We start from the raw sequence: 19,593 nt of genomic DNA, 5'->3' as shown, positions 1-19,593 counted from the left end.
GACCCTGCATCCTGGAGGGACAGGGGAGGTGATAGGGGAACGTGAACTGCCACATTCTCGTCCTGTATCCATGTGGTCTTCTCCAACGCGGGGTCCTGCTGCCTTGAGCTGAATGCTTTCTTCCAGGCTTCCCCCTAAGAGGACAGGGTGGTTTGCCCAGATGTGGTAAGCTTGCACTGAGCCCCCCAAGGAAGGGTATCATCCTGTGTCTTGAGCTTTACCCAAGGCTGCAAGTCATAGGAGTTAGCTCAGCCCAGGCTGGCACTGAATCCCGAGGATCCCTGGGCAGAGGGAAAGTTGCCATCTGACTTTTGTCTTTCCCTAATCCTGATTTTACTGTCAGAGGGAGGGCCACCTCCGTAGTGTTCTGATTCCACAGTCCCGATGAGAGGCTTTCTGGACCTCATTCAAGGAGGGAAAGGCACTTTGGTCTTATTACCAAGAAACACAGACTCCTAGAGCCAACCCCACCTACCAGGTCACCTCTTTGTCAGGAAAGCTCTGGCTGCTTCCCAGGGCTCCAGTACAGAGACAGGGCAAATTCTTATTCTCTGGACGTTCATGGGAACAGATCAGAATGGTGCTGAGAGTGATAGAAAAGCAGCTAAGTACAAGAAACAGTAATCGGTGAAGATTGGAGTTTTCAGAGGGAGGGGGATAGCTACAAGGAGCATTTACAACAGCTCTTTGATATTTAATATGTTCTAGTAACTTATTTTTGAACTGTGATACCTTATCCCCATAGGCTTGCAAATGAAAAGAAAAATCCATTCAAAATGCTTTTAGTTAAACCGTGCAAATCTTCCATGGATAGGAGGGAAGAAAAGTGATGTGGAAACCTGCAGTGCTGGGCCCAGAATAAGGAGGGGGAAACCCAGGGGTTCCAGGCAGCTCACAGATCTTGGAGGCCCAATAACTGCAACATTTCTGAGAAAAACCTTCCAGAAAGGTGGACAGAAAGAAACCATCATACATATTCCTTTTAAAACTTTAGGCAGTTCTTGTTTAATCTTACCTGTATTTTTTTCTCTGTTCCAAGAGAAGATCAAGAAAGAAAATTCTAAATCTGCTAAGAGATTTCTCTTCAAAAGTTAGAGGATCCCCTCAGCAGCCATCCATCCTCTGGGGACTCAGATGGCAGCTAGGCCACATGCTACCATCCGGTCAGAGAGGTCGTGTTGATTCAGGGAAGGGTACGTTTTGGTCGCAGGCCTGACTGAATTTACTGATGTAGATAGGGCAGTTGACAAGTCATTTAGTTCCACCATCTCTGCATCCCATGGTGTCTCAGTCTCTGAGACAAAAGCAGCTGTATCTTGAGATAAGCAGAGTGACATGTGATAAGAGCCCGTCAGGCCCCTCTCCTCCTTTCACATGGTGAGGCGGTTTCCACATAATCGCACAAGGAAACACATTTCAAGAGATAAGACAGCAAGTGTCATGTGTCCAGAACCCACAGAAGTCAAACCAGGAAACTGCTGTTGGGGTTCAGGCACAAGGTTGACTTGAAGAGTTCCTCACATGAGCCCTGACAAACAGACGTGGCTCCTGCCACAGCACTGGCCCACATCCAAACAACAGGCTGTCTGGAAATTCCACTGTCACGAGGAAGAGAGGGCTGAGGGAGCCCAAGTAGGCAGGACAGTGCTCACTTGTGGGGAACCAGGCCAACTTCGATGGCTGAGCCTCTTGTCAAAAAGCTTATCATACCTAACAGCAGAAGACTGCTTTGCTCAAAGAGTCAGAAGGGCATCCATGGCCAGAGCTCTGAGGAGCCTCACCTCGTGGAAGATGACCGTACTCACACCACGGGAGGAATTACTGATAGGAGGGACAGATCGGGGAAAGGCCAGGAGCCTCAGCCAGCATGACTAGAAATGGTGAGTGCCAGGAGCGGAAGCTGAGGTGCCCCAACGCACAGCCTTTCCGCTTCCACTGCAGGCTGCAGGATAGTGATTTCCATAAATTCAAATAGATTTTTCACTCCAGCCAAACCCTAACCCTCAGCCCAAAGGTTGTTTTCATATTTCCACTTATAAACTAACATGACATCAGCGCTGAGACACATTTTTGTTTCTTCCCCCTTGAAAATCAGAAAAAAAGATACCTCTCCTCCATGCGTCCAGATATTCTCCAGCCACCCTCCTCACCCCATTCTGATGGCAGAAGCCAACACCCAAACCTGTTCCTGCTTCTGCACTGCCCTCCCAGGCCCTGGAGGGAAGAAAGAACCTTTCAACAAGCCACAGCTGGGCCTGAAGTTGTAGGTCAGGTGCTGGTGTTCCACATGTGCTATCAGCTCTGTGGCTAGCCTGTTTTTACAAATAAATGGTTCACCCTATAAATAAAAGCCTGTAGGAAAATGCAATCGGCATAGACATTTTAGACTGTGAAATAAACATCTCTGGCTTCTTTGAAGAGTGGGGTCCCCTAGTAAAGTGGGTGAGCATCTAGCTGCCATTGCCCCAGGCAGGCAGAGCCACAGCTTGCAGTGAGTGGCTTTCAGTGCCCCCAAACCCACCCCTCCTGGCCTTCACCCAATTCTGCAACACACCAGAGCTGGGACCTGTCACCTGGTCAAACGGGAATCCAGCTGTTTGGGAATTAGAGTCCACATGCTGAACAAGATGGTTCTCACTGTTGATTTACAGTTGAATCAAAATCACCATTTCTACACAAGGTTAAAGAAATATACTATTCCTGAGAATACAAAACCGTTTGGGGGAGGGTCCAGAAAGTAGAGAGATTAAATCTTAAAACTCTTCTAAAACAAAGGGAAAAAACCATGCTCTACAACTTCAGATTTTTCTTAAAAAGAGAAATTTAATATTAGATGAGAGGTTGGACCAGGCTTAAAGCAGACAGATACCAGGAAGTGGTGCAGCCTTTATCAACGCCAGCATTTAAGTACTGACTTCAGAAAACACTTGTCACCTGTTCCAGAACTTGCAGTCCTGGGAGGTGATTTTGACCTGATGATGTGCAGCCCCACAGTAATACCAAAACCCCGTGGAGACAGTCCAGATAATGTTGACAGTGGTGTAGCCCTTTGGGAGAAGTGGCGCTCTCTGTGGCTGGTGTTACCATGGGCATCGAAGGAGCTGAGGACGAGGAAAAATCTACCTGTGTGCAGAGCTGCCCCGAGAGCGCCTGCCCCGCAGCTCTCACTGGCCAGGAGAGCTCCCGAAGACAATGAAATTATTACGCAGTTTCATTCTGAAGAACAGTTTGCATTTTAATAAAAAAGGCTTTCTGTCAGGAAATAGTCATTTACAAACCTTGAAGTGTTTTTGCCCAGATCTGGAGTAAGAATGTTTTACGAAGAGGTTTGTGAGGTCTTTGTAACAAAGTGTTATTTACAAAAAAAAAAAAAAAATGACAGTTTTGTCTATGTACTAGTTAAAAAAATTTGAACCAAAATTGCTACCTGTCTTTGTGAGTGCAGGGAATCCCTGCCAAGGTCACGTGATGACGTCGGAGTGATTCTGTTAACAGAAAAGGAAGCCTTGACAGTTCTAATGATCCAAAACTGGCTTTTTCCAGGACATACAGTCAGAGTACATTCTCATGAAAACTTCAGCCCTCATTCAATTGCATATAAAAGCCCTCAAAGAGAACACAGCACAGCAACATTTTGTAAAAGGCAACAACATGATCTGTACAGACCCCAACATTCTGACCCTAAGGGTCACCACAGTGCTCCTCTGTCCCCCGCCCCAGCACCACCAGTCCCCAGGGCACTGGAGCAGACATACTACTTTCACCTGTGCAATTATTTCTGCATCAGAGTTGCAGAAATGGCCTGTGTGGGCAGCTGAGGCAATAAACCTACGCCTGCACCGGGGCAGAGTAGCCCAGCTTGACCTACTCTGTAATAGACTTATCAGAGGGTTATTAAAGTAAAACCAAACAGATAATTGCAACCCCTGGTGGATAAAAGTACCCTATCAAAATCATAGAATTCTTGCCCAAAGAAAAAAACTGCAAGTAGTCATCTTGTATACTTATGTAAAGACAGGTTTATAGTGACTCAAAATATTTTAGAAAAATTTCTGTAGTGTCAAGTTCTTTCGAACTCAAAATTTTACCCCCAAAGGATTTTCACTGAATATGTGAGAATTGGCTCTATTTTGTCTACCTTTCTATAGCCCAAGTAAAAATACTAGTAATTTCTAGATTTCAGTGGGGAACTATAATCGTTAGGACCCATGGATATTGCTGCAGGTTCAAATACGGTACAATAATTACAAAATATAGACCATCTCTTTACAAATACAAATTGTAATATATTACAAGTCATGTACAGTAAATCTAATTTTTAAACAAACTAGTGTATCTAAGTTTACCTGGTTGCGAGTGCATTATTATTCCAGTTTACAGTTGCCCTTAAGCACGACAGTCGGAACTGACCATCCGAGTGACGTTCTCTTATGTAAACTGGCGTCACATAGCAGAAAACCTTGTCTATGAGGTCCCACTCCCCTCTCATGATGATCGCTGGTAGCGGGGTTCTGACACTGTCCTCCAGAACAGCTAAACAGGAACCAGGAAGCAGTGTGTTTGGGGTATAAAAATGGATATGCTGGGCCCAGTGTCTGATATGCTAGACTGATGGCTGAGGTAATGACAAGGTGTGGTGATCGTCATCACCTTTAACCTTCCCCACCGCTCCTTTGGGCACCCTGGGTGCGGTGAGACTCGGACTCCCCTGGCAGCACCCATCTGGGTGGTCGGGAGGAACTGCTCTGGCCTTACCCACCCTCACAAGAGGGCTGGATCTGCCTTCTGCCGCTGGGCTCAGCGCATGGCACACTGCTGAGCTCGCCGCTTGGAACCTGTACCTACCAGGTTTATGGCTTCCTTGAGGCATGACATCACTTGTACAAAAGTCTAATTGAATATTTACTCCCAACTAGTGCCTAAACTTTCTAACTACGAGGCACTTTTCCCCCACAAAGGCTGGAGCTGCTCTGCCCCTGCTGAGGCTACAAGGTGGTGATGCAGATCATCTCATCTGCGAGGTCTTCCTCATCTCGTCCAGGGTCTGGCTCTTCGTCACTATAGCCTGGACCGAAGTCCTGGAGCTCATAGTCCTGCCGGTGTGAGGCAGGACCCAGATCCCCGTTGGCCCGAGGACACACGTTCCCGTTGAGCAGGGTGCTGGCTGCACTTTCCATCTCATCAATGGTTAAGTCACAAGCATCGGCGATTTCATGTTTTGTAGCCGACACAAATTTTGGATCTCTTGCGTAGCGTCCTAAACCTTCAGATATCAGGACCTGTACAAGATACAAGGTGGCATCAACATGTCATGGCTTTGCTGAGGGGGAGAGGTGGCAGAAAAAGCCACTCAAGTGCTAACTGCATGATGTGCCATGAGGACCTCGCCCAACCACGTTTCCCAGACCTCACACGTGACGACTGTGAATGGCTTTAGCTTTGAAAACATCAGGAAGCTGAAAAGCCCCACACAGCTCCAGAGTGAACCCGCTGGGGGAGAATAGGGTACAGCCTGGCAGCGCCAGGGGAAACGCTCGCAGGGAGCTCAGTGTAGCTCATCTATGAGATCTAGCCGTTTCCGCTCAGGCTTTGCACACCATTCCTCCTGCTGAGGAGTGTCAGGACTGGGTGGACAGGCTCTGGCACCCTCCTGTGGAGTGTGGCTGGCTGGCTCTCCTGGCTCTGCCTCTGCTCTCAGGCCCCAGTGGCTGAAGTCCATACTCACTGCCTCCACCAAGCTGTCTGCGCTCCTCTGCTTGTCACTGTTTTTGTTCCGAAAGCTGCTGGGGACAGTCAGGCTGGCTGGTGTGAATGTCCTATAGGAGATGTCAGGCTCATCTGTGTACCAGGAGCTGCGGTGCAGGGATGGCAGGCTGCCATTGACCTGGTCCAGGGACTCTGACCTTTCCACCTGGATCAGGGGGGTGTAGCACGGCGTCCAGTCCCGGTATGGAGGGGTTGCTGGAGGGGTGGCCCATGACCGGGTTGAGTGGCTTGGTGAGTACTTCTGGGCTTTACTCGAATCCAGGCCTGCAACTGCCATGATCTGAGGAGAGACAGGAGAGTGGGGAGGAGGAGGCCCTGAAAGGCTGGGTGCTGCTTCATAGGCAGCCTCGCCCAAGGACACAAGAAAATTAAGTGAGCTGTCAAAAGAACTGTGGGTTCCTAACAGATGTGTTTTCTCTTCCCCCAAGTCATTCCTAATGTGTTTCCTATAACTGCACAAGGAGTTTTGTTACTATCATGCAGTTGCTTCAGAATGACGACGAATTGGGAAGCTGAGGTGTGTGGACATACCACCTGGTCTCTCTGGGTTTAAATACTGGAGGATGTTCAGGAAAAAGCAAGGAGTCCAGCTCACAAAGGAAAATAGCTGGCTCGCTCCTCTCCAGTATAGCTGGCTCGCTCCTCTCCAGTACAGCTCACCCTGTGCCCAGCAGTCCTCTGTCCTGTGGCACTGAGCACAAACCCTGCTTCCTACAGCTCCACCACAGCAGATCCGCCCACAGTGTAGAGGGACCTGAGCCTGTGGGTAAACAGCACAGGTTCACCCAATGGAGGTAGCTGAGACAGACAAGACCAGGGCCTGGTTCACATGAAGCGCATGCCCTTAGAGACCTCCATGCCTACTAGAATCATAACATCTGGTGGCTTGGATCTTCTAAAGGTTTGTTCTTTGTCCTTGATGACATAGAACAGAATTAAAAATTAGCATTAAAAGTGCAAGTAGAGGGCTGGGTGTGCTGGTGCACTCCTGTAATCCCAATGGCTGGGGAGGCTGAGGCAGGAGGATCCCAAGTTCAAAGCCAGCCTCAGCATCTTAGTGAGGCCCTCAGTAACTCAGCAAGACTCTTCCTCAAAAAATTAAAAAAGGGCTGGGGATGTGGTATAGTGGATAAGCACCCCTGGGTTCAATCCCCAGTATTCACCCTGCCCCAAAAACATGCAAGCAGAGAAGTGAAAAGCTGGCAGAGACTGGACTAGAAAATCTGAACTGGCCTCACTGAGTATTCATGTGCTCAGGACCCTGGGTTAAGAACCCTGCAAAGACCTGTCTCTACCAATGGACTGGCTGAGTGCTAGAAAGTCCCTTGACCACCCTGTGCCCCATAATCCATGAACAGACATATGGTGAACCATACTCTTGTCCTTGAGGCAGAGCACCAGTGAGTGGGTGCTGGGCCACAGGCTGCCTTGTGCACAGCTACCTTCCCTGTGGGCAGGGAGTTCCCTGGGCCATCCCGGTGACCGCAGAACTCCATGAATGTGTCTTAACAGAGGAACTACCTCTCAGAGCAGATAAAGAACAGCGGCAATTTGGGAGAATCTGGAAAAGAGGCTATGGCTCCCTGAGACAGGGATTATCCCAGCCTTGTCTTCAATGCCAGGAAGCTGGCACTGGATCAGACAAGGCCCAGCTTCCCCTCCCGTGGCGCTCCTGTGGAGTGGGCTGGAAGATCTATCAGGCAGGGCTGCTCCCAGGACTAGACCAGATTGTATGTGAAGGTTCTCTCTCTCCCTCCCTGCCTCTGGGTGCTGGCAGCCAAGGGAAGGGTGCATCCAATGGGACCCAGGCAGAGGAAGGCCAGGTGGGTGACTCACCTGCTGCTGCATCAGGTGCAGAGGCAGGGCCGCTCGGTGTGGAAGGGCAGGTGATGGCGGGACCTCCTCCTGGCTGCTCTGCCGGCGCAGGCACTCAAAGTTGAAGGAGGATCTCCGGTGAGCTGGGAAGTCAAAGCACATCATGCATGGTGAAGCGGGTTCTGCCAGGACAGCATCTCTCTGCAATAGGGGTGGCCCCAGATGTTGAACCCGGGAAGCAGCATACCGTCTACTTGGGAGAGAGGTGTAGTGAGGTTTCAGTGATGGGAAGGGAAGATGAAGGAAGCAGCCCGACTAAGTTTTGTTGTATTTTTAAAAATAAAAATGTAGTAAGTGTTCATCTGTTCTAGGCAGGCCAAAGGACATCCAGGTTGGGTCAGCAGCCCCGGTCACACATTATCATGGAGAACAAGCACATGGAATCATTCTAGAATTCCAGACCTCTCCTCACTGTCCCTGTTTCACCTTCAGACACAAGGCCCAGTGTTTGTGCCTCTGAAGGAAGGGATTCTGCCTGCCCCATCAGCTCAACCACACAGTGAGCACACATTATCCCTGGACGTGGACCCAGCCTCCCAAGAGCCAAAGAACACCTCTGAGAATGTGGCCATCCTATTAAGGAGCTATTTTGAAGGGAGGTTCACTCATAGGTTGAACGATGACAAGGCGACTTGTACCTTTTAGCTTCATAGAGCCCAGTAGATCAGGCTGAATCCGAGGCCCTTTCACTGAGCAAAAAGCCTTTGTTCCACCCTCATGGGGCTGCTGCAGGGAGCCCACCCGTGGTCCTCCAGGCAGCAGCTGCATCATTTCAAGTGCTCCCTCTGCTTTCCAAGCTCACAGGGAATTTCTTGGCGCCAGTAAAACTCCACATGCTCCTAATTCCTGTACTAAAAAACCTCAGGGTCTGGCCTTGAGAGGCCTGGACTGCACGTGAAGCTCTAGAAACAGGAGTCTGTCATGAAAGAGGCTGAACCCTTGGCTGGCCACTGCCCAGGGGAGAGGAATCAAACAGAAGGCCACAATGGGCCAAGCTCAACACCCTCTGAGGGCTTGCTGGGGCCTCCTGCCTTTGAAAGCCTTCCCTCCATGCACCACCCAGGGGATGGGCCTGTTAGTACAACCTCTAGGACCCATGATCTGGTGGCAGGCCCAGAAGTTCAGGTGGGACAGGAAAGTAATAATCCCTCCCATGCATATGGTACATTTCCATGTCTAAAACCGGTCCCCAGATCCCCTCATCTGGTGTGCTCTGCATAACAATCTCTTAAGGAAGGAGTCATCCCATGGTGGCTGACAACACAGGCCAGAGGAGTTCAATGTTCTCCCTGCCCAAGGTCTGAGCTGGGGGACAGCAAAACCAAGCCCCCTTATAGGTGAGGAGGGCAGCTGCTCCTGCCTGCCCAGCCCCTCTCCGTGGCTGCGGATGGGATGGTGGGCATCCGTGCACATGTCCATGGGCCATCTGTGTGGGTGAATAAGCAAAGGCTGAGGTCAAAGGAAGGCAGAAGAAACCACAGAGACACAGAGGCCCCTCCACCCAAGCTCACCTGCACACACTTCATCTAGTATTTATGAGAAACAGAATGGCTCCATTGAGCAGCATGTGTTTGTTGCTGAACAATTAAATATTAACCACAGAAATGGGTCTGATTACACGGCCCAGCAGGCTATGACAGCTGGAATGAGGCACAGAGACCCATGCACCACCCATTCCCCTCACGCTCTTTGCTGTGGGCGCAGCAGGCAGAGTCAGGAGCTGCTGTCTCAGTTATTTTTGGTTACCGATTAGAGTCCTGCTCAAAATTAAGCTTCATTCCCCAGAGACACCAGAAATGGACATTCTTTTACCCATCAAAACACCCACACGTCCAAAATGAAACTGCCCCACCAAAAACTGACAGGGCCATGGCTGCAGTTCTTTCCCTAGCCTGAGATCCTTGCTTGGGGTGACCCACATCTGACAGTGCCAGTCATGGCACTTGCTGTAGGAGGAAAGCAAGGAACTCCCCCCTCATCAGGACAGGCTCTCTGACCTCAGAATAGGAACATCTATCCTGGAGGTGACTACCAAGGCCATTACCTGCCCCTCCCTGAGAGGGACAGAGGGAAAGGAGATTAAGCCCTGGAGGGACCAGAAGAGGGACTGGAGGAGAAACGGACACCAAGAATCCCCAGGTGCTCCTCAGAGGCAGGGCTTGTAGACAGGCCCTGGGCAGGTCCAGCTCTGTGCTGAGCCAATCCTTCCCTCTCAGAGACAGCTCCTCAGGGTGGAGTGGGGCAGAGCTGATGACAACAAAGGCACACGTCTGTCTTGCCCAGCTCTCAGGAACCCCAGGCTCAAGGGCAATGCGGTGCCCACAAGAGCCCCTTCTCCAGCATCTGTGTGCAATTTTAGGGCAACAGCCTGCCTCTGTCCTCAAGGAGAGCCACGGGCAACGCTGAGCAGCATAAGCTCCATCAGGGGTGTGGTGACAGGAAGGCCAAGGCCCTCAGCATCTGGGGGACCAACGGCCTCGAGGACCAATGGACCCTGATGTGGCAAGACTAGTCTGAGGGTGAGGGGACAGGCACACCATTCTCTGGGAGGCTTCACCCAAAACAAGAAACACGGCCTCACATGTTGGGGTGGGAGGTAGCAGGCGTCTCCGGGGAGATCTCCGTGATTCATAGCCAACAGGGGAGTCATCGTCCTCCCAGAAGCCCTGGGGAGGGTGGTAGCCTCGGGGCCGCTCGAAGTCCATACTGCTGCCTGGGCACCTGCTGTAGTAGCTGTAGTTTCGCCTAGCAGTCAGAAGGGTCAAGAGGGAAGGTGCATGTGAGATTCTAGCTCTGACAGACTTCCCACCCCCACCTCCTTTGCACTCAGCAGGACGAGTGGAGAACAGGCTGCCCTCAGTTTCATGGAAGATTCTGAATGGAGAGCAAGGGCCATTGCAGAAGGGTCCCAGCACTGGAGGCTTATGGTAAGAGATATGCTGGTAGTTTCCACCCCTGGGCCAGCCTCAGGTCCAGGGCAGATGCCCTGTCAGCTTGACATGACCTGGGATGGGCACAGGGACACCAGGATGCATGAAGCCTGTTCTCCACCCACAAGGAGCTTAGAAAAGGCCATAAGCACACTACTCAGTGCAAGCTGAGGAGGAGAGAGGAACCGGGTTAGAAGACAGCACATGTGGCAGATTCTGTGAGAAGGTGTTGGTTTTGGTGGGGTGTTGGTGTGTGTGGGGGAAAGGGGTACATTTCAATTCCAAGCAGGGAAATGAAAAGCAAGGCCCTGGTGCAGGCCCTTGAAGAGAGGATAGAATGAGGCCTGTAGAGATGGTTAACTGTCCATGCACTGGACATGGTATGAATAAGACCCCAAAGACAAGGATCCTGAAGGAAACCTGGGGTCCATTTGGCTCAGAATCAGTGGTTGTGGAATTTGGGCATTGGAAGAAGATGGTGGAAGTACCATGAGGAGAAGAGAAAGGGTCAGCCTGTGGCCGGGGACAGATGTGACCTTACAGCAGCACCACTTCTACTCTGGTGATCCTTTGGCCATGGTCAGACAGGGAAACGCAGTTCAGAGAAGGGGTGGCAGGTGACCTTTGTCCCCCTGCATGTGTCCTGAAGCACAGTGCCTGATCCAGCCACCCTAAATAAGAGCTGTTCATCCACAGCATGGCCAAGCTTCAGGCTGGCTTTAACTACCTGAGCTCCCCCAGGTTGGAGCTCCCAAGGTAGTTAAATAAAACCTCTTCTCTCAGAACATGGGGATCTGACAGAAAGGCCCATCTCAGGTGTCTGGAAACCCTACTGAAAGGCCTCAGAGGTACCTGGAGGAATAGCAGGTAGCAGGTGTGAAATGCCTGTCCTCCCTCTTCCCCAAGCCTGGAGCTGGTGCCCTGGCTTTGCTTTTCTGGGGAAACCTGAGTGCAGCTGCAGGGTGCATCCTGCTAATCTCAGCACCAGGCAGAGCGCCTCACCTGCTCCATGTGGGAGAGCTGTCATCCTCATAACACTCCTCACTGCTGAAATACTCGGGCTCCCCCAAGCGGGGGTCCCTGAAGTAGCCATGTATGTCTGCCTCTTCCCGGCAAATAGTTGGGAGCTGCTCATCTCCTGAGTCAGACCTGCAGTTGGGAGAGAGGTATAAGAGCCTGAGGAGGCACAGTGCCTACAGCCGCAGAGCTTCTCTGGCTTCTCCCCAGGGCACCTGTCTCAGGCCCCTGGCAAGGATGCTGTGTGTGTAGTCTCAGGACCCTGCACAACACTGGGGACAAACCGCTGTGCCCAGAGGCTTTGGGACCAAAGACACAGACATAATTTGGAGAACAAAGCAAGAAGATGAGCCCAGAAGCCCTGCACGCAGTGGTCAGCGGTCCTGTGGGAAAGACCCAGGGTTCCCAGGCCATCTGTGCTCACCCTACTGCCCCAGCTCCAGCCCAATGTGATTTCAGAACCTGGAACAGAGAGGCCTCTGCACCACTGACCTCCCATCATAGCAAACCAGGAAGGCCAAAGAGTTTTTGACCCAGCATCACAAGGAAGGCTGTCCTGATCTAAGGCTGTCATACCATCTTCCTGACACGTGGATCCTCCTGGCCTTAAGGTTCAGGAGCACGAGCCAGGCTCAGTGACCACCCTCTCTCCAAAGGAAGAGCTGTGCTTCCTTACTCTCACCCTACTGAGGCCCTGCGGCTCCCAAACTTACTGGGAATAGAAAAACCAGAAGACTCATCTTCCTCCTGCTCCTGAGGACACAACTGTCCTACCCACAATTCAACTCAGCTCAACAGGTGGAACCCAGGGCGTGAAGGTTGAGGGCTACAGGAGAAATGCCCAGGGAGATCTTTCTTGTGCCTGATCTTCAGGTCTGGGTCATGCTTTCCCTAAGACTCCTGACTTCTAAGAACATCCAGAGTTGCCCAGCTCCCCAGGGCTCTGTAGGGGCACAACTGGCATGTGACCATGAGTCCTTGGTGGCAACAAGTCTATGCTGCTACAGATCTGAAAGCTTTTTTGCTAAGAGGAAGAAACAACCTCTGACCCCCCCAAGGCCACAGCTCTGAATTGTGAAAACCTATTAGGCTACTTAATAGCTCAAAGAAATGCTTCTCAATCCTTAGCATTCAGAGTAGCCAACTGATAACAACAGCACAGCATTTAACACAAAAACACAGGCAAGGAACACATACCTAATGTAAGTTTCATAATAGCGAGTTCTATCCAGGAAAGGCGTGACAGTGGAAGGGAGGGAGAAGACAAAAGTTAAACATTTCCAATGACATTTATAGTGCAGCTACTAGGCTACCTCCTAGCAGGGGTGGGCAAACTGTACTCGAGGGGCCAAATGTGGGCTTCTACCCCTTTTTGCATGACCCATGAGCTAGAACTTCTTATATTTATAAAGAGCTGAGAAAATCAAAACAAAATTATTTTATCATAAGTGAATATATGAAGTCCAAATTTCAGTGTCCACGCACCAAGTTTTATAAGGACTCAACCATCCCCTCCACATAAAACCCAGTTTCTGGCTGCTTTCAATCAGCTGAGTGGTTGCAAGAGATCAAATAGTCCTCAAAGCCTAAAATATTTACTCTCTGGCCCTTTCCAGGAGAAATCCACCAACCCCTGGCCCAGGGTACATTGATACAACTAGGGAGCGTGGATTTTGCAGCTTCTTCTTTGAGGGGCACCCCATACAGCAGGATGCAGGACACAAGGTGGCCCCTGGTCTGTTGGGTCCCACATATATGGTGGGTGGAATAGCCACGAGCTTGGCAGCACCCCCAGGTTTTAATGCAAGTGTCTACAGGGAGTCTCCTCCATGTGCCAGAGCACAGAAGACTCGCCTTGCTCCATGGGATGGACTCGATACAGGCAGAAATTTTTACCAGTGCAAATGCATTTTAAAGGTTACCTTTTAATACTGGACCTTCTTTGAGGCTCCCGGTCATGCTTGTGGGAGGAATGATGCCCATTTTCAGATACATGCTCAAGGTTCCCAAGGCTGGGCCGCTTTCCATGGGCAGCTTTGGACATATTGGCATTATTGAGATTGGCATTTGTTGAGGTGGGAACTTGCTTTCCTATGGAATTATGGTTATGATGGTTATGACACACCGAATTTCCTGCTGGAGGAAACAGCGGTTTCTCAGTGTCACTTGCAGGTGGAATTGAAGGCCTTTGGACATGCAGGGGACGGTGGGTGGTATTGGTCTGCTGAAGGGAATCTCTCCTATCACTATTAACATGATTGACATGGTTTCCAAGCAGGGCACCATTTCTCTGCAAAATAATGGGAGACAACACCAGGTAATTTAACAAGTATTTGATGCAGGCTAGCTATGTCAGGTAATTTTTTCTACATGAAAAATAAATTCTAGGCAAGCTCCATAGGGTCCCTGTAAAACAATCTGAGTGTCTCAGTGGTCAGGGTGAATGTATTCACGTGGCAGTTGGTCCCCCTGAAATGAGGAAGGTTACCAATTCCTGAGCTGGGGAGCAGTCTCTTGCTGTCACTCAACTGTGCTCTTCCTGTCACTCCAAGTTAAGGGGACTTATGCCCAGCTGGGCTGGTGGGCAGGCCCAAGGTGGGGGTAGTGGGCATACCCTCTGGCCCGGGGGACTGAGGGCCAAAGGCAGATCAAAGAGCTGGCCCAGGGAGGTAGGGTAGTGAGTGTGTAGCTGCTGAAGAACCCAGAATGTTCCTCCACACTGGCCAGTGGCCATGGCCAAGCTCCTTGAAAGCTGACAGTTGGGGGCAGGGGCAAACTCAAGAGAAAGAGCTGGCCTGGCCTAGAAGAGGTGCTGGTGAATGGAGAGGGCCTTGGGGATGGGGAGGGTATAATCTCCAGCCCCTCTAGACCCTACAACTGGTTTGCATTCTCCAGACTCTTCTGTGGATCATAACTGTCCCGACCGGAATCCTGCCCCACTATTTCCAAGTGGCCAGTATGGAGCTAGATGTGTTATAATTACTTTGAATACATCTTCTTCTTCTCGTTTAATTTCCTCCGGCTCGTCATCTTGTAAATCACAGGATATAGCACGCCGGATTTCTGGCCCAATGTCATGCAGTGTCCTTAATCCCGCCTAGATCAATAAAAATGGCAGAACAGGTTAGACAACATGGGGTCTTGGGTCCAGCCTGGGGTTTTGCTTCTGCCTGATTCAGTAGTTGGAGGGAAGCCTTCTCCAAAGGCCAGTCCGAGAAATGGACAGATGGACTGTAACTGAAGGCACTCTAAGGGTTGCTGGGTATGGTCAGGAGGTCATGATGGCTGGGATGCTGAAGTCTGCAATCCCCCCACCTGCAGGGAAGCATTGGCTGGCTGTAATAACTAGGGTCTGCCAAGCCGAGAGCACACTCCCATTAGTCAGTCTCTGGAAGAGACCTGCAGAGCACCATCTCCCAAGCCCTGAACAGGGAAGGGAATGAAGCTTAGCTGTTCTACATGGAGGGCGACAAGAACCCTCTGGCTGTATCCAGGATGAGGTGGCCTAGGTGCGGCACCAGAGGAGCAAGCAGACGAAGCAGCTACCAGGGCAAGTGGCTTTGCAGAAAAGCCATGGAACAGTGAGTGACACACATACTGCAATCACTAGCACACTCGACTGTGACGGAGCAGACAGTCAAGCACACAGACCTGGGCCGCTGTGCAGTGGGCCGCTGTGGCCATCCATGGTGCCCTGGCCTGTAGCCGGAGAGCAAGCTGAGAACTGGTCAACAGAGGGGTGTTTCTGAAGACCGGGACACCAGCATCTGTGGGCAATGCGAGACCACTGGGAGACCCCACCCCGAACCATCCTGGGTGCCCACAGAAATTCTGCATTTCCCCTGAGGTCTCTGCAGCTGGTCTTCCTCCTCCAGTCTCCAGTCTACTAGGACAGAGCCTGGGAGAAGCCCATCCATTGTTCACGGAAAAACGTTCTGAAATACGATGGACTATATGAATGAGGAAGGGGCAGTCTCTGGCTCTGAGGCAGTTTTGACCATCAGTTTGGAGGAAAAACAGCATGCAGCTTCTCCGTCCTTTCCCACCAAAGGACTTGCCTCTGAAAGAGGCATTTCCCCTCCGTCCCCAGGGTCCTGTATCCAGGCAGCACCTCCCCATGGCAGTTGCTTGCACCCCAGCAACCACTGAAAGCTAGCAGAGTGCCAAGATGTCTTGGACAGGCCTCCTGCTGCTTGGACTCCAAGCTCAAAGTGGTTCGCGAAGGAGAGTTGGCCTAGTGCTGGGGCCCCAGGGGAGGGGCTGCTTTCCTGTCCTTCCTCCTCAATACCAAGTGAGGGGTAGGTGGCAAGGTCATAGAAAACTATGACCACATCCGATACATACAAGTGGTGGCAGGGGGGACACCTGGCAGTGGTGCTGGGGAGGGAAGCAGTCATGCTAGGCCTGGCAGGACTGGGGCCCCCTGGGGTAGAAATGCTCAAAACTGGTCTTTTGCCAGTGGTGGTGACGTCCATTTAGAATGTAAAGTTACACAGGAAAGTCCCAAGAAGCCCTTTATAAACAACCTTGCCCATAAGCTCACCCAGCCTGTGAGATGATTCTGTTAAAAAGGGCACACCAGGCTGGGTTGGGTCTGAACTCTCCTCAGATGGAGGGCAGAAGGTCCTTCCCTTTTCATGAATTGTGGGGATAAAGGAGGTGCCAGAGTGAAAGCTTTAAGGTTCCTGGCTGTGAGTGCTGTGGTCGTGCAGGGGGAAGACAGAAGTGTGCTGGGTCAAACCCAGAACAGTTCTTGGTGTGGTCGGCGAAGCTGCTTCTTGCTCTCCCATCCCTCTGGTCACAAGCACAAGAGCACACATGCACACCCGCACACTCATGCTTTCCGTTTCCCAGGATCCCCAAGGCCAGCTCATCTGAGTTCTCAGGCAGGCCTGCCTGCCTCGCTAGGGCAACATGGCAAGGGCAACGCTAACGTTGTGTTGGCAGAAGCTCGTATTCAGCACAGCTGCAGGCATGGAAGACAGGAGGCGTCCAGCAGCCCCGAGCAGCCTGCAAGCCACTCACTTGTACCCAGAGTTCTCTAGGGTACAATTATCATGGCTAAGCAAGGGTCTCTGTCTGATTTTGGATCAACTGGAGAGAAAAAGGTCTGTTATACAGCTGATGCACAAACAAGGAGCCAGGGCTGGAGCCACCTGCTCCTGTCTCCACAAAACAAACAGGGTTACAATGACTAAGCCGGCACCCCCAGTAAGTGCCTGTCAGCCCATGTTACAGCCGGGGAAGCTCCGAGTATGAAAAACAGACAGTCCTACTTGTCATTCAACTGAGTGGACTAGGTCTGATTAAAAGAAATAGAAAACTATTTATTCAGATAATTTTTAACATCATCCTCTGTTGACGGGTTGACATTTCACTGAAATACACATATAACATAATTGCATAATAAAAGCAAAAACCGTCTCCAGCACGTCTTCGGTGATACACAAGATTAGGATTTAGTTGACAAGATAGTGCAGCAAACAGACAAAGGACACAGAATTTGTTCGCAACATAAATCATGAAGGTAGAGAGGTGACCTAAGGTGCCACCTCCCAAAGACAAATAATGACAACATATTTATTAAAAAGACATTAAAAGAGGAAAGCGTCATTCTTCCCAAACATGAAAGCAGCAGTTTAGAAATCACTATTCTAGTTTGCTTGTTCCACATAGGACAAAACACACCTGGTCAGAGTCAGGACTGACTTTGCTCTTTCACGTGGGATCTGGGGCGGTGGGGGGTGGGGGAGGGGGGACAGAAGTCCCCCAAACTAGAATTGAAATGAAGCTTAAGCACAGCACCCTGAATTTATTACATATCACAAAACATGATAATGAAAATTTTCTAGCACACATATCAAGCTAAAAGGTAGCTTCGGCTGCTCCAAAAATTCCATAGGCACAAATTCCAGTTTTAAAAAGTACAGACAACTATCTTAAACCCTTGAAAAAGTTTTTCTTTCATAACCCTAAAAAGAACATTTTTTTTTCTTGAAATAAACACTTTACAATCAATAAAATTATCTATCCTGTCATATTTCATGTCTGTGTCTACCTCTGCAAAATACTGCTTTAATTTGAAATGTGGTCATTAGCACTTAAACCAACATAAAGCCATAGAAAGTCATTCCATTCACATCACAGAATTATGGTTTTGAATAAACACAGAATTGCTATAAAATATAAACATTATTGACTTGTTTTAAGATGTCCAATCTTATAAAATATTAAACAGAATCAAGCCTAGTTTCTGGTTGATTTTAAAATGCTAGATGTTATCATAAATACTTTTTTTAAAAAAGAAATGTTGGCGCCTTGCCTGTAGTCTGCTGCTTTAAAATTTAGACACCATTTAATTGGAATTTTATAGATATTTACTCTACTCAATGATTAAGTCACCAAAAAATAAATCTATAAAATCTCTTTCTAAACATTTCTAAAGCAACAGCATAAAATTATGACATTTTGACATCAAGTACACACATTCATTCTCTTCCTCTCTCTTGCTTACTTTTAGAGCTAAGTTTCTCCTATCTGGGTGCATGTGAAAGGCTTTCTCTACCCTCTCCCCCTAAACTAGCTCCCGCAGACACACCAGCCCTCTGCCAGCCTGCACAGCACCACAGCATGCACACACCCATACCGACGCCCAGCCATGGCCCTGCACCTACGCTGTAGCAATGCAGAAAAGACAGGAAAGTCTCCAGTCGGGACGGGGCCTGGCTGTCCATCTTCAGGATGTGGGTGCCAGCTGTGCAGTCCCCAGACTGATCCTACCACGGGCAGGCTTCACTCAGCCAAGGCTGGCCCTGCACACTGTCATCTCCCTAATGACAAGTTCTGGTTAACTCTTTTGCAAGACTGGCCCACACTGGATTGGAAGGGACGATTTTAGACTAGCTCCATTAGAAAAAAAAAAAAGAGCTGGAGATTCAATTCTTATGGAATAAACCTGCTCATCTACAGGCTGTCCTCTGCCGCCTCCTCCTCCGCACGCTCGGGCACACCCCTTATTTTTGTCGTTGCTTTTCTCCAGGGAAAATGTCACGGTGTGGCCTTTGTGTCCATTGTGACTAGTCAGACATAAAAGGTTAGACTCATGGGCATGACAGTCTGTTAGTCATCCACAGCGATTGGTACTCTCATTGAGAAGTCAGTGATAACAGTCCCCCCGTGAGTCCCCACAGGGGCAGTGTCAGGCCGTATAAACCAGGTTAGACATCGTCACTCTGAAAGCCAAAGGAAACTTTAAACGGATTACCTAAAGTAATTTACGACTTTCCCTGTAAAGAATCTAAGATACCTATCTGTTTCAGCGCCACCTTGATTTTTTTTCTTCTTCTTTCCAGTACTGGGAACCAAACCCAGGGCCTCACACGTGCTAGGAAAGCCCTCTACAGCTGAGCTCCATCCCCAGCCCCTTCTACCTTGATTCTTGGTTATAGTTTTAACACCACCATCAGAAAGACTGTTAGTTTCCTGAAAAACAAAGAGCACTATGTAAAATGGAGGCTCAGCAGAAGCTGCAAAATCATAACTTCCTTCCCACAGCATGTACTCCCATCATGGAGAGCCACGTACTGGTATTCCATCAGATTCTGAGGAAAAGGGCAAGCCAAGAGGATGCCCATCTTGCTAAATTATACACCCAAACTAGTGTTAGGTCTCAGCGAAGACTCTTGGTCCCTAGGCTGTTTCTTCCCATGATCCTACACTGGCCCTACCTCTCCCAAACTCTCACATGGACCCCCAGCAAGACAGTCTTTGCATCTACTGGGAAAGCCTGGGAATCGAGTCTCAGTTGCACACACAGAGCAATCCTCTTTTGACTAATTTAGCAGAGCTCTCGCATCCCTGTGTCAGTACAGGGATGACAGGTGATCACAGGTCATCTCTGCAGCTGGGCCTGTCTGGCACATACCCAGGGTCTCAGTTCTGCTGCTTAGAGGAGCCGAGATCTTGAAACACACTTTCTATCACGCACTATTTCAGACCATTGTTG

General features: G+C 49.9%; 1 protein-coding gene and 1 long non-coding RNA gene across 4 annotated transcripts in view; one reads left to right on the top strand and one right to left on the bottom strand.

Annotated features, from left to right (window-relative positions):
• Position 1: 1 nt before the first annotated feature.
• Positions 2-2,368, top strand: LOC139707490 (uncharacterized). The gene is made up of 2 exons (XR_011709054.1): positions 2-1,193; positions 1,718-2,368. It is a non-coding gene; the product is annotated as an uncharacterized lncRNA (long non-coding RNA).
• Positions 2,369-4,876: 2,508 nt separating this feature from the next.
• Cacna1d (calcium voltage-gated channel subunit alpha1 D) overlaps positions 4,877-19,593 on the bottom strand; it is a 312,883-nt gene continuing 298,166 nt past the window's right edge. For 2 of the 3 annotated variants that reach the window (XM_027947780.3, XM_027947777.3), the window contains 8 exons: positions 14,572-14,685; positions 13,511-13,878; positions 12,786-12,812; positions 11,574-11,720; positions 10,223-10,386; positions 7,603-7,724; positions 5,726-6,046; positions 4,877-5,279 (listed from right to left, as the gene is read on the bottom strand). In XM_027947780.3, the coding sequence (XP_027803581.2) occupies positions 4,986-5,279; positions 5,726-6,046; positions 7,603-7,724; positions 10,223-10,386; positions 11,574-11,720; positions 12,786-12,812; positions 13,511-13,878; positions 14,572-14,685 (1,557 nt within the window). In that variant the 3' untranslated portion in view covers positions 4,877-4,985. The remainder of the gene's footprint in view (positions 5,280-5,725; positions 6,047-7,602; positions 7,725-10,222; positions 10,387-11,573; positions 11,721-12,785; positions 12,813-13,510; positions 13,879-14,571; positions 14,686-19,593) is intronic. The other variant, XM_027947782.3, reaches the window with a different exon arrangement.

The sequence above is a fragment of the Marmota flaviventris genome, chromosome 1, assembly GCF_047511675.1.
Source record: "Marmota flaviventris isolate mMarFla1 chromosome 1, mMarFla1.hap1, whole genome shotgun sequence".
Classification (NCBI taxonomy): Eukaryota; Metazoa; Chordata; class Mammalia; order Rodentia; family Sciuridae; genus Marmota; species Marmota flaviventris.
Note: the sequence above shows the minus strand (reverse complement) of the source record. Positions and strands in the feature narration are given on the sequence as shown.